Here is an 18,570-nt window from a genome sequence, read left to right as displayed (position 1 = left end):
CTTCTGGTGTGTACTGCTCAATGTCCGTCAATCTGCAAGAAGCAAAGGGCAAAGTCAAGCCAGGGAGAACATTATGAGACCGTACCAAACATTTTAGGCTTGCTTTGTAGCATTTATTTTCTTTAGCTATTTATTGTACAACTATTTTTATATCACACAAATAAATGTCACAAGGACAGATACTGGAAAACATTCCTGCCCACTGCAATAACACTGTACAATAAATCACCTCTGGCTGGAAGAGAACTCTCTGCTCCATAGTTTCTCTAGAAATTAAACCATGTGGGACATTTTACTCATACATAATCTGTTCAATATTTATACTCCATATTCCATAATGTCATATATTTTGAATATATATATATATTTGTATATATAATATCTGCATGTATATTTTCTATTTCAACATGTATATTTTATTTTTCTTTCTATTCTTGTATATTTTGTAGTTTTGTTTTATTGTAAAATGCCTTTTATGCTGCTGTAACAACAACTTCCCCCCAATTTGGGATCAATAAAGTACTATCTATCTATCTATCTCTATAACGTGTTATTTATTTAATCACTATACTCAATGAAAACATCCTCCCCTCTGTCATGAACCTTGGAGTGACCTTCACTAGCACTTTTAAATTCGACAAGCAGGTCAGCACTGTAGTCAAATCCTGCTTTTTTTAAATACGACTATTGGCCAAAACCAAGTCGTATTTATCTTTTAATGACTTAGAAAGGGTTATTAACGCCTTTGTAACCTCGAGACTGGACTATTGCAACGCTCTGTATGTGGGTATGGACCAGGCCTCTATTAAACGCCTGCAGCTAGTCCAAAACGCAGCTGCACGTTTGCTGACTGGCCACAAAAAGCGTGACCACATCACCCCAATTCTGGCCTCAGGTTAGGGTTAGGGTTCCAAATTGATTTTAAAATCCTTTTATTTGTTTTCAAAGCCCTAAATGGGCTGGCTCCGGCCTATATAGCCGAACTCCTCTATTGCTACACCCCAGCCAGAGCCTTAAGGTCTGCTGACCAGCTGCTGCTGGTAGTGCCCAAGACCAGGCTCAAAACCCGAGGGCACCGAGCCTTCGCAGCAGCTGGCCCTAGGCTCTGGAACACTCTGCCCCTCCAATGTGCGGCTTTCACACCAGCGCTTTTCCCTTTCTAGCTCCTAGCTAGAGCTTTTCTGGTTCAGCTCCGGTTTCCCTTTTCAGCTCCCGCTCTGTTCACACCGCCCAGCTGCCGCTGCTGCGTCATGACGTCACCGTTTACATCGCTGATTTTCTCCCCAACGGAGCTCACAACAACAACAACGGGGGGGGACTGCGTTGGGTCGATGATCGTGTTGCTTTTAATCATACGAAGCCAGATTAAATAAAATAACGACTTCTCCAACCTTATACTTTTCTCCAGAGTGCCGTGGTTCATTGTTTATTAATGTGTTTCAGCGGCATTTACCGACCGCTGCAGCGCTGACTGGCTGCTCTTCCACGGGAGTGTATTCTCCCGTTAGCTCCGGGTTAGCTCACACGGCTCTAAAGTATTCACTGTCTGACTGTCACACAAGCAGCTGATACATATCCCCAGTTCCCTTTAAGTGAATGTGTGTCAGTCTGAATTGACGCTGTTTGGCATCACAACGCTGTTATGAAAGTTTCTCTGGTATAACATGGGTGATGTTAGCATAGCAACCGAAGCTAAACTGACTACTTGCTAAGCCGTTTTCTACAGGCACTTTTTACCGGCGTATTTTTCATTATGATTCTACTTCTGATAGTCGGACATGACAACCTGGGCAGCCCATGTATTGATTCCATCCGATAGCTGCTATAATAACAAACAAAACGTCTGCCTGCTCTCCACAATGATCAATAACAGCGAACGGATGGTCAAAGTAAGGTACAAATAAACAGAATCACACGAAGCCTGGTTAGTGTTGCCTGACTTTATAAAGCGTGTTTTTTTGTATAAGTGTGTGGTTGCCTTCTAGTCACTTTGCTCAGCGCTACTGCTTGTAGGCAGGCATGACGAGACTCTTCAGTCGACCCATGTTCAGGGGAGGTGGGTTTAGTTTCCTGCACGCCTCGACGTAAGAGAGACGTAAGCAACGCCGCGTCATAGCTCCGAAGCTCTTGCCTCTAGACCGACAATTTTTTGGAGGTGGAAGTGAACCGCATTCCGGAGCTATGACGCTCTTTAAATCCTCACTAAAGACTCACTTCTTCTCTCTGGCCTTCTAGTCAGAGCGGAGTATGACACCTGTTTTTTATATTTCTGTTGTAAATTATTGTCTTTTATTGTGATTGTAGTAATGTGTTTTTATTAAATGTACAGCATTTTGGCTCAACCAAAAATCGCTTTTAAATGTGCTTTATAAATAAAACTTGATTTGATACTATATAAAACTTAAGTTATAAAATAATAGCAACCTTATATTTTATAATATGCAGATATAATAAGGAAGTATCGTGAGATTAAAGTACATCATTTTGAAGATATTCAATAAATAAAAATGAATTAGAAAACACAACTTTTGCAATGCGCTTCAAAATGTACACTTTATTTACTTTTTTTGTTTTTATTCTAAAACTCGGGGCTCTGATGAGTCAGACTTTTACAGGAGGTCAGAACATGGCAGGAACAGGAGTGCATATTCCATTAATTGAGGGGGAAGTCATCCCTTAGTTACCATGCACATGACGTCTTCTCTGAATACAATTATTCTTTCAAGGTTGACTGCTAATGAAGGAACATGGACGCAAACTATTCGGATGGGAATGCTACAATGAGGGCAAATAAATAGAGGCAGGTCCAGAGACAGGTCGCAGATCTACTCCAACAGACACCAAGGGAAACAACATAAGACCTACAGCACCCAGGAGCAGCCCATCTCAAGCGACAAACTTCAGCCATGGAACAGCTCCAGGTAAGAAAGTTGCCTTCATGTTAATGGTGATGATGACGGACATTTTTGACAGCTTCCATGTTGGGTTATACCTTAAAAGTAGAATAGTTTTGGTCTTAACGTGAACGTTTAAATAATAAGCCACAAGAGGCCATCCTTTACACTAACTATTAAAGTAGGGCTGGATATCCTTGGAAATTATTAACAATACCCTTGTAATATTGTTTCTGTAGCGATCTGAGCACAAGTAGATGTACAAGAACTTAAGAATGAAATGGGCCAAACTGTAATTCATATCAAGAACTAGACCTTTTTATCAAAGAATAAGAAACAAGATTACATATCTTAACATATATTTGAGGTCAGCTTACTGTAAATGACAGTTTTTAAAACCTTTTGGTAAGCAGTGCACTAAATAAAGTGTTTGATACAAAGCAGAGCTGAGTCCTGACAGCCTTTAATAAATCAGTATGGAATGCCACTCAGAGTTGTCGGCTTATCCTTGAGGGACAAAAACAAATCATAATCATTTCCAAAGCATTGTGATATGCAGTATTTTCAGTTTGAGGAAAAGTAGACTGATGCAAGACATCTCCCGGAAAGTGACGCAGAGAAATGAGACTAACCGAGTAATGTGTGTAGCTGCTGCGGGTCTTCCTGCTGTACCTCGCGGCCCTGAACCAGTGTGTGGCCCTTCCGCTGGGCAGCCAGTGTGTGGAGGAATCCTTCTGCACTTACAGCCTGCAGGACTTCCACAGCCAGCTGGTGAACCTGCCCAGCCAAATCAACGAGCGCAGCATCGCCACCTGGAGCTACGTGTGAGTGTACACACCACCATTACTGTCTTTAAGCTAAAACACACTATTCTATTCTCAACCAGTCGTTCTGGAAGAGTGGATCAAATAATCCATTAGATGATTAACAGAACTTTTTAAAATATTAATCAGTCTCTTCGGATGTTTCATTTTGTTCCATTATTCGGGACAAACCTAGACCTGTAAATGTCAACTTGAGAACTCTGTAGTTTTTTCATTTTTAGAGCAAAAATCATCATCATTTTCCAAGGAATACCATTGTCAATTAAGTCTCTCTGTGCTTTAAAATGTTGATTGGACATTAGGAAATGACAAATTGCATGCTAGTAAATAGCTATCAGCTGTTTTTTTACAATGTCCTTGCATTCAAATAATCAAGAAGATTGTGGCTACCTATTGATGACACTTTGGTAGAAGCACCAGCTGACTGAACTGGGAGTGAAGAAGAAAAGAGGAAAGAATATGAATGAGGAAAGATCAAATGTAAATGTGTAAATGGAACTGAAACTAATGATCACTCCAAGTAATGATTAATTTACCAATTGCCCTAAATCAACCATTCATTGGGTCATTTTATTTATTACAACTAATTTGAAGTGTCAAATGTATTGTATTGTTTGACCGATAGCCTAAAAACCAAAAGTATTACATTTTATACAAGACTAAACTAAGTGAAACAAACTAATTTCAAGTTTGAAGCAATTCATTTAAAAGAATATTTGTTTATTATAAATAATTATATTTAATCATTTGTTGTTTAAGGGCGGCTGGCAAACTTTTAGGCGCACCCCTAATAGGTATAATATTCAATTGCCAACAGCACACCATAGCATAATGACCACTTTGTCATTTCTCTATGTGATGAGAAATGTAACCGTTACATTGCTTGCACATGACAAAGACAAATAACTTTGAAGTGCTTTGTATTAAGTGCGGTCTTTGTGTGGGCAATGATCCCAGAGAATGATACTTTATCATGAACGGTATGACTTGTTTGATTATTTGAGAAACATCCCTGTGTATTACTGAAAACATCTGCGAACAGACAGGATTGCAGAATTTTTCGCCAGGTGGCTTAAATAATCCTTTAGATGAAGGATTCTTATGAGCAGCAGATTCACCAATGAATAAAGCCTGTCTGTGATCTGTCTCCAGGGAGAACATCGACCTGAACCGGGTGCCTCAGGTCATCCATGAGGCCAGCTGCCACAGCAGCCACTCCTGCAGGGGGCTGGACAGTGCTTTTGGTCTGGAGACCATCCCCGTGTCCCTGAGGATGCCTGTCCTCAGGAAGAACCCCAGCTGCTTTCCCTCAGCCAGCTACTCTCCGGAGTTTGAGCTCATCACCATAGCGTGTATATGTGCCATCTCCAGGCATAGCTGAGCAGGAATGGCTGATAGGCCTGTCACAACAATACATTATCGACTTATTGTACTCTATATGGACATAGCCTCATCATTTTTGCTGACTTAGATATTGCCATTTGTTTTAACATGCGTGTTTGTTTTAATGAGAAAGTCACCCAAATGTTAGCCAACATGATGCCAGAGCGTTCTTTCACAGCGCCTAAGGCGAATGAACATGTCACTTCCCTGTCACATGTCCCCTCGTCTGCTCTCTCTCCTCTGTGTCAGACTTACAGAGCAGGATTTGGGGTTAGTAACTTCAGATTTAACCCTGGGTTTTCAGTACTAAGACTGTGGTTCACTTCTTAATGGGATAGCTGGTGACGTATGCTGCACACTGGACCTTTCCGGGTCAGGTGATGTTCAAGATTGGTTCATGGCTTGAGACACGGTCTTAGGAGGTCAATATTCATTATTTATGCCTTAGTCTTTCAGCTGCAAGCCTGGTTGGTTAAAACAGACTTGGGAGTAAATAAAAACATAACTCAAAGTGGTGAACAGTAGAATGCACTTAAAATGTAAATGAATGTTTGGCAATTTAATGCTAATAAATAAGCCTTGTTTCCTTTAAAAAAAAATAGGAAGATTAAGAAGATAAAATGAAAAGCTGCGTTCAAGCAACACATTAATTCAATGTTATACACATATTAAATAAGTCAACCTAATAGTAACCAAGATAAGATATGAGATAATATGAGCCGGTTAATGTATGCATTACCAAGGGGTTTCTTTTGCCACCCGTCCTTCCTGCATTTGGCATCTTAAACTGTGTTGCTTTTAGACTGGATTAAGTGTTGAGCGTTTTTAGCTATGTTATATGCTGTTCATTTGTAAAATATGATGATTTTTTGCTGCAAACTCCTCCCCTTTTAAGTGAAACGCAGTCATAGCCAGACTGAGAAACCCTGGGTTTATTTACAGAGGTGATAGCCAGCATTGTAGAACTGCTTAGCAGGATTGTTGTTGTTAGGGTTAGTGAACCCAGATAAAGAAAATATATTCTGGGTACTGGCTTCAGAGTAGAGGACACAGGTAGAGGTAAGATAACATTGAGGATAGGGGTTTTTACGGGTACTGACAGGCCAGAAAGTTTGGAAGAATATTGGTCCAATGGGCGTACAATCTACAGCTCCATGGTGGGCACATTTTGGGTTTAAGTGAGAGTCAAGAGAGTGAATAGTCCAGAAAAGCCTGTTACCTGAATGAGCCAATATGTCGACTCTTTAAAAACAGTGGAAACATAAAATTGCTATCAATTAAAGCTTATATGTTGTTACTTTGCACTCTGTCATTAATGTCCTTAACACTGACAAAAAAAAATCCAATCCAATCAAAATGTCTGAATATATTTTTAAGAATGAAAAGTGCATATGCATTATTATGCTAGTGTATTATCATTTCATATCTGTGGCATAAAATGGTCTTCAAGTGACAAAATAAAATAATTTTGGGACAATGACCCTTTGTCAGTAGGAATATTTGTTTTTTTTAATGCATGGTTTCTGTGGATTATTTGTATACTACGATAAATTATGTGTGCATTGCTAAATAATTTTGTGGAGAATCATATATATTTATTAATCACAAAATTCACTTGGGAATCTTTTTGTGTGCATAACCTATTGAGACTGATCTAAGTCCACCAATGCATCCTTATCCCGTAACCACGTTATTCCACAATATATACTGCGGTGACGGTCAAGCCAGCCTTATGGGCTTAGATTTGTCTCATAAATATTTGTGTGAACATCAAAATAATTTGTGTGTAAATATGTGATTTGTAAATGTAAAACACCATCCACAAATGCATTTAAAAGATTTGCAAACTCACAAATAAATTTGCAAATGTAAAACGGATCTGCAAATACGCTAAATATTTTCACAAATAAAAAAAAGATCTGTGAATACTATAATTAATTTACAAATAAACAAAAGGAATTTGTGAATATCTCTTTAACATTGACCACTTCGATCAGGCATTTGTGAATCCATTTTGTATTTGTCGACCAAAAATGCGCTTGTGGATCTCAGATCTCTGCTTGTGGATCGTCTTTTTACACACACAGAGTTTTGAGACAAACTTTCCGCCGGTCTCGACCGAAATCTGCTCGTGTCACTCGGTTATTTTCAGAAACCATATGATGGCCTGCTGATGACGACATTTCCGCATTTCAAGGTTTCAAAGTAAGAGCATGATGGCTTCCCTCTGGAGTTGACGCTCGCAGCGCCATGTCGAAGTGCGCATATTATTCTACGTATTTAATCAGATCTTTTAGATTATAAGGAGAACAAATATTATGCAGATAACCACCGAATCGCTGGAACTGTAGCTTTCCAGCGATACCTATTGTGAGACTGTGTGGGATTTGGTTGTATCGTATGTCGGTCAAGTAAATCTCGGCCGGGGCAGCTGCAGCTATGTTGGTCTGAAATGACAAATGGACACTTAAGAAATCACTAAGGACCTACCGACCAAGAACAAAACATAAACCACGTATCTCCCATCAGTTAACGTATGTGAGAAACAAGAGAGAGACTGAGAAAATGACTAAATAAAACATAACAGTTACGGACGCGCTAGAGATTATTTTCGCTAGCACTCGTGAAAATGGAGCATCAGAACCAGAAGGCTTCGACTCATCTGAAGAAGAAGAATACAGGGTCAACAAGGATCCATTTGGACATGGGTAAGTGTAAATATTACAGTAATAGTGTACTTTCACTTTGTGTGGATTACCGCAAAAATGAACAATAGGTTTATTGAACTTTTTCTTGGGACAAAATAGACTCTCAAATAGTTAACTTTTACTCTGTGTAAACGTTTTCTATGTGTAAAAGTTATTTTGATGTGTAAAAGTGAGGTTACATGCGTAGATGAAAAAATTATCGTTTATTCGTCCCACAACGGAGACATTTACAGTGGCTATAGACATGTATTTTACTGTTTTGTACAGAGGGGACTTTGTTAGATTTATTTATATGTGTGTCTGTGATTTTATACTGAAGTAAAGTAACTGGAAATACCTGTGTGTGTGTGTGTGTGTGTGTGTGTGTGTGTGTGTGTGTGTGTGTGTGTGTGTGTGTGTGTGTGTGTGTGTGTGTGTGTGAGAAAGAGAGAGAGAGACTCCTGCCCCACCTTCCAAACTTTCTTTTTAGTTGTGCCTTGTTATTTGTGCTTAAGCAACATGCCACTTGAACTTTATTTCAATGAACTTAGTAGTAATTATTGTCCTACATTTTAATTTGTTTTACAGAGAGGTTTCACATCTGCCTGGGCCTAGCGGCTCACAGGCGACATATATCCAGGAGCCAGAACCTCCAGCTGTGCCTGCCACCGGGTCAAGATACACTGTGGCTCAAGGGCCTTCACCACTGCCATCACCACCAAGGACCAGCAGACTAGCATCACTACAGCTGCCTCCACCTCCATCTGTGCCTGCCACCAGGTCAAGATACACCACGCCAGCAAGGAGGTCTCGTAGAGCACACGTACCTCCCACACAGTCACCAGCATCAACCCGGGACAATCAAACGTACCTCCCTCCCAACACAGCCACCAGCAGCCCTGCACCATCACCCCCACCTGCACAGCCAGCCAGCCCCACTGTCTTGGAAGACGGACAAAGACGCTGCCACTGCTCCCCCTGTCTTTACATTTATAATGAGTAGTTGGTTGAAAAAGTTCTGATATTGTAAATAGTAAGATTTTCCAGTTTCTTATATTTATAATATATTGTTGGTTGAAAAAGAGTTCTAACACTGAATTTGTATTTGTACACATCACACAACCTTGGTATGTCATATGAAGTCATTCAGTCCTGATGTATCTCAGTCCCTGCTGTGGGGAATATAAACATTTTCGTTTTAGACATGAATTACAAATGTAAATACAGTGTTAGTCATATATGACACTACTTTTGTGAACCTAAGACTTTGGTAAACCAAATCTAAAACACCAGAAAAATGGATGACATGAGTAAGTCTGTGTTTTCACAAGAGTTTTGAAGATTTAAAAAAAATGGGATGTCAAATGTTCAGCTTTAGAGCTAATTATCTCATCACACAGTGCTCTAAGGCGAGTGACTTTATACCAAGAACAGAGACTGTCCTGAACGCTTTGATATGTAACACACAGGGGTGCCATGTATAACAAGTACATTTAAAAGGTGATTTAAGGAGACATCTAAAAAAGACTCAAGAGGGTTATTGCGCCGTTTTTGTATTACTATAATGAACAGCAATACGTTAGGTGCATTCTTTATCACCATCATGTTATAGTGATACAGTTAGTTTGTGTTAGTGTATTTGTTCAATACAGCATATATCGAGCACCTACATTCGTATGCATTGATGTTGAAGTACTTAGGCTACGCCCCTTTCGGGTCCTGGGGGCTACAGCTGGCAGCGAAGTAGCCCCAGAGATAACTCTTTCTTCATATTTTGTGTGTATTCATTCAAGCGGGTCAAAGTTACAAAGCACTTCACATTTTATTAACCGGCCTAGTTTTACCTTACCAGTGCAGTGATAAGGTTATCTGTAGAAAAGCACCGTATTTAGGTCAGCCTTCACGGTAAGGCTACATTAAATGTTATAATATTCATTGTAGGGCTGTCCCGAATACCATTTTTCGGGCTCCGGATATTCGGTAGTAATCAGCAGCGAATATTCGGCCCACTTCTTTATGTAGTTATGTACACATGACAAATAAAGCCTTTGAATCTTTGATGTCCTATACCATTAGATATATTTTTAGGGGCACTGATATGCACAAAAATTCAAAGGCTTTATTTGTCATGTGTACATAACTACAAAAAGAAAAACATTTCTAAAGCAATAACCCTCAACTCTTCATCCCTGGCCAGCAGATAACTCCCAGCACCATACTTTGTTTGACCGTCTGCTACATTGTACTTACATCGTACATGCACGCAGTGCATACCTTTGATAATTTCAAATGTATTCTTGTCTGTTCTATAGTGTGCATTTAGATTTAGATTTAGATTTTACAGTAAATATGAATATTATTGCTTTAACCTTTATTTCTCTTCTATTTTTTCAGATTTATTCTATTTAGTTTTTTTTATTCTATTTTGTATTTTATTCTATTTTGATTCTGTAGAATGACTCCATGCTGCTGTGACAACCCAATTTCCCAACTTGGGATGAATAAAGTATCCATCCATCCATTTTGAAACTGTACATCAGATTGTCCTGATATTCTCTGATGGGGCTTTCACACCAACGCGGTTCCAGGGACGGTTCGGAGCTAGAGCCTGAAAAGCACCGGTTTTTCCTGTTCACAACGCAGCGGAGCCGGCTCTAAGCTCCGGAATCCGGTTTGTTTCAAGCTCCAAAAAATTGTCGGTCTAGAACCAAGAACCGCATACGTCACGCTTACGTCTGAGGGGGGCGAGATTAACCGGAGCTAACGGTTAAAGGCGAGTACGGCAAATAATTGTAATTGTAACAAGCAGTAGTGCTGAGCAAAGTGACTAGAACGCAACCACACACTTGTAAAAAAAAAACACGCTTTATAAAGTCAGGCAACACTAACCAGGCTTCGTGTGATTCTGTTTATTTGTACCTTACTTTGACCATCCGTTCGCTGTTATTGATCATTGTGGAGAGCAGGCAGACGTTTGTTATTATAGCAGCTATCGGATGGAATCAATACATGGGCTGCACAGGTTGTCATGTCCGACTATCACAAGTAGAATCATAATGAAAAATACGCCGGTAAAATGTGCCTGTAGAAAACGGCTTATGCCACAATAGGATAGCAACAAGTAGTCAATATAGTCAGTTTAGCTTCGGTTGCTATGCTAACATCACCCATTTTATACCGGAGAAACTTTGATAACAGCGTTGTGATGCCAAACAGCGTCAATTCAGACTGAAACACATTCACTTATGGGGAATTGGGGATATGTATCAGCTGCTTGTGTGACAGTCAGACAGTGAAGACTTTACAGCGGCCGCTGCCGTGTGAGCTAACGGGAGAATAAACTCCCGTGGAAGAGCAGCACTGCAGCAGTCGGTAAATGCCGCTGAAACACATTAATAAACAATGAACCACGGCACTCTGGAGAAAAGTATAAGGTTGGAGAAGTCGTTATTTAATTTAATCTGGCTTCGTATGATTAAAAGCAACACGATCATCGACCCGACGCTATGGGCTCAGAACAGTCTCATAATACACACATGCACACAGAAGGATTCACACTTGTATTTCATGATCCGCAAAAGGATTCACACTTGTATTTCCGGATCCACACTTGTGTTTGTCAATGCACACACAAATGTGTTCCGTTTCATATACATGTACATAAAATCCAAATACAGAAAAAAGTTTTACATATGTATTTTTGATCCTCACATATTTGTTTTCCGTTTAAAACCGCTGAACCTGCAAACACAAACCGCTTTCTGTGCATGGATCGCTGTGCATTCGTGTGTGGGTTTTTTGAGACTCCCCTGACGGTGACCCGATTCGTACTTGTAATTTTTTCTATTTATAGCCAATCAGATGTCTCCTCAATTCTAAGCCAATCACATGAGCGCGCCCCCACGAGGGTAGATTTCTTGCGTTCATGACGTAGCGCTTCATGTACGCATTTTGCGCTGTCCGGAGCTGACAGGTCCATGGAGCCTGCCTGCAGGCGCTAATCTCAGGACACTTCCACTCTCAGTACATTGCCACTTTCCGATCAGGAAATGCACGCAAATACAAGCCTTTATATTATTAAGGTACAGTGCCACTTTCCGAACCATTAATGAATGCTTGTGTATACAAAAACGGCAGGCAAAACCGTTTTAAATATGTGTTTCCTGTATGGCGAATACAGCTGCTTTATTGATGTCTGTATGAAGTTGTTGTGAGTGTGGAGGGAGCAGCTACAGGTTAGCTTAGCCTAATCGATCAGTGCACTACGAAGCCAGTGCTAGACAGTGAACTGTCAACGGGGGGAGCCCCGCCGGTCATTATCGGCCGATATTCACTCTTAATAGTTTGATCGGTGCTCTCTATAAAGGCCGATCAGGAGAGCTGGATCTGATCGATATGGACATAAACGCGAGTGAAGTTTTAGCGAGCTGCATGAGAAACTGACGGGCTGTCAGGAGAGAGGGAGGGAGAGAGGAAAAGAGATGATCCTTACTCCCGTGTTATTATCCGGTCATAGTCCGGTAATTACCTAACGGAAACGCTGCTCCACAATTCTTATTATTATTATTATTGAAACATGACCGGTAAGTTTCAAATTTGTCCGGTAAAATTAAATTCTGTCCACGGAAACCCTGCTCCGGACTACGCAAAATGCGTATATGAAGTGACATGAACGCAAGAAATCTACCCTCGTGGGGGCGCGCTCATGTGATTGGCTTAGAATTGAGGAGACATCTGATTGGCTATAGATAGAAAAAATTACAAGTACGAATCGGGTGACCGTCAGGGGAGTCTCAAAAAACCCACACACGAATGCAGAGCGATCCATGCACAGAAAGCGGTTTGTGTTTGCAGGTTCAGGGGATTTAAACGGAAAACAAATATGTGAGGATCAAAAATACATATGTAAAACTTTTTCTGTATTTGGATTTTATTTACATGTATATGAAACGGAACACATTTGTGTGTGCATTGAAAAACACAAGTGTGGATCCGGAAATACAAGTGTGAATCCTTTTGTGGATCATGAAATACAAGTGTGAATCCTTCTGTGTGCATGTGTGTATTATGAGACTGTTCTGAGCCCATATGACGCAGTCCCCCATTGTTGTTGTTGTAGTGAGCGCCGTAACGCCATTGTGGAGAAAATCAGCGACGTAAGCGGTGACGTCATGACGCAGCAGCGACAGCACCAGTCGGGCTCTGGGCGGTGTGAACAAAACGGGGGCTGAAAAGAAAAACCGGTTCCGAACCAGAAAAGCTCTAGCACGGAGCTAGAACGGGAATCGCGTTGGTGTGAAAGCCCTATGAGTGACTAGATGGGGTGTCCTGCTATCACCCTGAAGTGAAATAAGTATTTGATACTGGAGAGTTTTTGTTTTACTCCTATCTAAAAACAGAGGGATGATAGCTCATAAATAAGATTTCAAAGGTCTTTTATTTTGAAACTGTACATCAGATTGTCCTGATATTCTCTGAGTGACTAGTTGGGGTGTCATGCAATCACCCTGGAGTGATATTAGTCTTTGATACTGGAGAGTTTTTGTTTTATTCTTATCTCAAAACAGCGGGACGATAGCCCATATATGAGACTTCAAATGTTTTTATTTTGAAACTCTACATCAGATTGTCCTGATTCTCTCTGAGTGACTAGATGGGGTGTCCTGCTAGTGAAATAAGTATTTGATTGACTTTGAATGACTCAGACTTTGATTATGGACAGTTTCCATTAAATAATAATGAAAATATAGATGGACAATAGATCTAATTTGAGATTTTAAACAGCATACATTTTAAATTGTGCTTCAGAAAGTCATGTTATTTTAGGAGTGTTGTGAGATGGTGTCAACATCAATTGAAATGAGTCACCCAGTGGAAATGGACAATTTAATAATGAATGTAATGGTCAGATATGTCTTCATAACTGTATCCTTAAGTTTTACATTCACACCTAATAGTCCGTTTTCAGGTGTGCACCAGACGACAGTTTGTTACATTGTTTCATTTTTCAGAAGGTTCGGTTTGCGTTCACACGGGCAAAACTCAAACGGACTATAAACTTTAAACACAAGTCATGTGCACGGAAATGCTGTTCAACCATTGGTCAGACATTAAGGGGGTAAAAACGCAAATCCCGGCAATTTCTACCGGAGCCTCCGCCATGGAGCATCGGCACTTTCGGCACGTTATTCTCATGCTGCTGTTAATCTGGAGATCAACAGACACTGGCGGCCCGCGCATATGATTATATAATCAGACAACGTCCGTTAAAAAACATTGAGACGTTCTGCAGTAAGGAGGGGCGTTTCACCGACGACAGGTGTTCTTACTTTTATGTAGTTGACGGAGCATTTTTACTTTACAGGACACTGTTCAACACTTAATTCTGCTTCACTCTTTAAAGGGGACCTATCATGCAAAATGCACTTTTGTACGTCTTTTATACATGAATATGTGTCCCCGGTGTTCCAGGGAACTCACCAAGTGTCAGAAAACACAACCCTCTCTATTATGTTATGTTATTATGTTGCATTGTTGGAGAAGCCTGTGACATAAGATTTTCAACTGCATAATTACTCTGTAGCTATGTCAGATTGACAATAAAGAACCTTGAACCTTGAACCTTTCCTCCATACCCAAATCTCTAAAAAAAAGGGGCTGCAACGGATCTGATACAGACTGATCCAGATTTGAACACTTCTCAGAAGTGGCGCTACGGCTATTGGGCCAACTCTCCACCTATCAGGGGAATGTGGGGTTGGGCCACGGCCGGCCATTGCTGCTCGAAAGCGCTGGAGACGCTGTAGTACATATGCCAGGCCTGTAAGTGGCGCTGTAGTCTGCCACAAAAGCAGCGAAGAAGACTTCCCGCGCATATGGTAACCATGGTTACCCTTCTGTTTATTCTCCGCTGTGGCTTTTTTTCTCCCTCCCCGAGGCAAGCGTTTGCTCCAGCTGCTTTAATTCAATGCAATCCCTCCCCGTCGAGGCAAGCACTGTAATTCTCTCCGGTTAGTCCACCAGCAGATGACAAACACCCACCTCTCTGCCTCTTCCAAGGAACGAGGGGACCGTGCGGCAGAGTTTCAGTTTCAGTTTCTTTCGCCGGTCAAGATGTCCGTTAAAGTTTAAATCTTCCGGACAAAATTAGAAAAGTGCCGGTCAAAGGTCTTCTTTGTTATTTATTGAGCTTTAAAACAAATGAATAACGACTCTATAGGCCTATAATAATAATAATATAATAAAACCATAGACTGTATATATAAATAAAACACGGAGGACGGAGATCTTTTTTTCTCCCCCTCTTGACTTGATCAGAGCACGGCTACCCTCTCCTGCAGGGGGGCGTGGTCTCACAGAATCAGCCGTAGACAGCAAACAGCACATAGAGCGAAATGAGGCATGGCTAAAATGCATGATCTGTTTGGTATTTTGAAAACAGAAACTTATAAATATACCTTATATAGGTATGGCCCTACAATATATCATTTAAGCATGATAGGTCCACTTTAACTAAACAACCGCGGATGTCTTGAAAGACTCTTTCGCTAAAGATTTTGAAGACATCCGCATTCTTGTGACACGTAAATACTACGCTTCCTATGTTTTGGTGCGGACTGCGTTCACACCAGCAATGAACCGCTCCAGAGTTCGCAAGCAAGCGTTCCGAGACCACCTATTTTAGCGGACCAGAGTCCGGTTGTTTAGTTCACTTAAGAGGTCTCGGACTGTGTTCACACCGACCCAAATGAACCGCACCAAGCGGCTAAACGCACCAGGGTTCGATTCAACCGGACTAAACAAGGCTGATGTGAATGCGACCTTAAATTATTATTGATCACATTATTACATATTTCTTAATTTAAGCTCCAGTATATATGAATATGTTTGGTATGTTTTTTAGGTATATTTGTTATTGACCGATAAGCGCTTTTATTTTGAAGGCCATTTTTATAGGCCTCTACCGTAATGCATAGGATATTCGCGCACCGCAATACAACGTGGGGGCTGGCTTGACTGTGTTTTCTGAAGTGGAGGCTAGCTTGACCGCAGTCAATATATTGACTAATTTGAGTTAATATAGACTAAGAGGTTAGAGCAGACGATCTAAATTGTGTTTTTTCAATTGGCCTGCAGTTAATAGAAAGCACATGATGTAGCTTGTAGTGATGGTAGTTTGACACTGAAGCTTCGATACGTGCTTCAAACCCTGGTTTTCCTATTCCATAGAATCCATATGTCAATCACTTGACATATGACGTCCGAAGCAGGGATGTATAATAAGAACTGGATACAGCGTGGGAGGCGGGGCCTCGTTCATTCCTATGAGAGTTGCTCATTGGCGCATGAAGACAAAATGGCCCAACTTTTGAGAGAGCGAAACGTCACACAAATATTCATATAATCCGTTCTTATTGTGCATCCATGGGTAAAGGTAAAACTCATGTAGTACTGAACACGTCACATGAACGTGCCGGGCGGCGCGGTCCCGTGGGTTAGATCCGCGTTCATAATGCAGAGGAAAATAACTCTCAGAATAACATTATTAGCACATTTTACAACTTGAGAACCGAAAGTTTTTAATAAGGGCTATACAAATGTTCATATTGGGTAGTTTATTTAGTTTAAAAAAAATTATCCAACGATTTACAGGCGTCTCTTTCCCAATGTAAGTCAATGGGAAAAAGTATTTCCGGGACCAGCGACTGATACGGAAGTGTAGTACCGCCGTTTGGCCACAACGAATATTTTCCTCAGAGTCCAGCGCACTTCCTGGGGGCTTGGTCCGAAGCAGCAACGGCTTCATTTCCTGAATGAATCAACTCACTGGTTCGCCGTCCAATCAGGTGATTCAATGCACTGCCTCGTCTCGATTCTGACAGGTGACAGGTTGAAACAGTTTCAAATTTGAGCGCTTCAACACTTTATGACCGCTCTAAACAATGCGCAATGTGTGGGTTGTTGTCGTAGTTTGCATTGTTGCTGTTGAGTTGTTGTTGGTATTGCATTTGTATTGGATCATTATAGAGCAAGCCAGGACGAAAGATAGGTCGTTCTGGCTCGGGAAACACTTCAAAATGTGGAGAAGTTGTGAACAAAAAGACAATTATGAGTATTAAAAAAAAGTTCAACAGTTTAAAGAATAAATAGCCCAGTGGATAGAGCCAGTGGCCCGCATGCGGGGACTTCCTCCGTGCAACTGGTTCGAATCCTGGAATGGATGAACTTGTAATCATTGCCCGCTTTTCAACTTTAATACTATAACTGATAAAAGGACCTCTCCGGCCAAAAAAAATGCCTTTAGAAAAATACAAAATAAAAAGAATAATGTAGGCTACCTCAATAAAGATATTTGAGTGTTCCCCATCCCACATAAACACCCCCTGCCATAATTACACAAGCACACTCAACCAATGCCACATTTTCCAGCACTCTCTACTCTCTTCTCAATAACCCAATACAGACAATTATCAATCTTTAATTGCAAATAGAACATGATATTCAGTCTAGTGTGTGTGTGCATCGAATATTTTTCAAGGCAAAGATACGTTAAACCCACTGCAGCCTTGCACTTCGCCAGGAGAGGTCGCTGTAACTGAAGCTTCGAGAAATGAACCTATTTTCGTGGTTCGATGCTTCATTCAAAGCTTCATTTGCCCATCACTAGTAGCTTGTTCATATTTAAAGTAATGAGGAAACGGCTGCTGATTGGCTGTTTCTGGCTGTGAGAGATCAGAACTCCCGCGGTGGTGTGGACCTCCATGGTGTGGACCCGCCAGCCCTTCATCAGGAAGGCTAAAGGCTTCTCTAGTGTCTTAGTTTGGTTAACGTGAACGGGTTGTTCTTGATGTGGACATCGTCGGGGTCACCGTAAATTACACCAAAATATAACTCACACTACACTGTTCACACTTTAAATCTGTTAACAAGTTACCTGACACACTGCTTATTTAAAGGTACTGTGTCCAACAACAAAGAGACATACTCACATACTCTGCTACTCACCTTTAGACAGGATTTTGGCAATGGACAGAGCCAGGGACGGTTTCTCTGCCACCATCAGGACAGTCCTCATTGTGACGGCCACTTTACGATTAAGACTTAAAACTAGTTACTTTCCATATACGTGCTTGCTATGTCGAGCAGAGCGGCCATGACAGTTTACGGAGGGTTCTGTTCTTCTTCTTTGTTGACATTTTGGCAGGTAGCGACCGTTTCATATAAGGTGCATACCGCCACCTACTGTTCCGGAGATGTTAGGTTTTCAAAAGTTATACATGAACTATAACATTCATAATTAAACCAAGAACATCTTCAAGGTCCACTTTTCTTTCCTGCTAATAATTTAAGCCAGTCTTAGTCTTTCTTCCCAATACACACAACACAGATCTTTTCTTTTCTTTTTCCTGTGAGGTTTCGTGTGTGTTGGAGGAGAGGCTCTGTAAGGAAGTGGCAGATTTTTTCCGGCTGTGTATTTTCAAATTCTAGCGCACTCGAGCTGATTTCTCCAAAATGACATACCCCACCTTTAAGACACACAACAGACGATCAGAAATGTAGCAACCCCGGGTTAGTTTAAATTTAGAAGGGAAAACAAGAGTGAACAGTAACATTACCACCCATGGGATATTGCTAGCAAATTAGGAGAATAGAAACATCTTTTAAAACAAATCCTACTTCTATTTTTGTATTGAACGCTGCTATGATCAATAGTTTTACATACACAATTTCATCAAATGACGATGTATAATATGACTATGTGAGTCACTTTTGGAAATCACA

At 40.8% G+C, this 18,570-nt stretch overlaps 1 protein-coding gene across 1 annotated transcript in view; it reads right to left on the bottom strand.

Annotated features, from left to right (window-relative positions):
- top3b (DNA topoisomerase III beta) overlaps positions 1-17,958 on the bottom strand; it is a 39,926-nt gene extending 21,968 nt beyond the window's left edge. The window contains exon 1 of the mRNA XM_034118367.1: positions 17,794-17,958. Within this exon, the coding sequence (XP_033974258.1) occupies positions 17,794-17,863 (70 nt within the window). The 5' untranslated portion in view covers positions 17,864-17,958. The remainder of the gene's footprint in view (positions 1-17,793) is intronic.
- Between the last annotated feature and the right edge of the window lie 612 nt (positions 17,959-18,570).

This window comes from Trematomus bernacchii, unplaced genomic scaffold, assembly GCF_902827165.1.
Source record: "Trematomus bernacchii unplaced genomic scaffold, fTreBer1.1, whole genome shotgun sequence".
Taxonomy (NCBI): domain Eukaryota; kingdom Metazoa; phylum Chordata; class Actinopteri; order Perciformes; family Nototheniidae; genus Trematomus; species Trematomus bernacchii.
The sequence above is the reverse complement of the archived record's forward strand: the minus strand, read 5'-3'. Positions and strand labels throughout refer to the sequence as shown.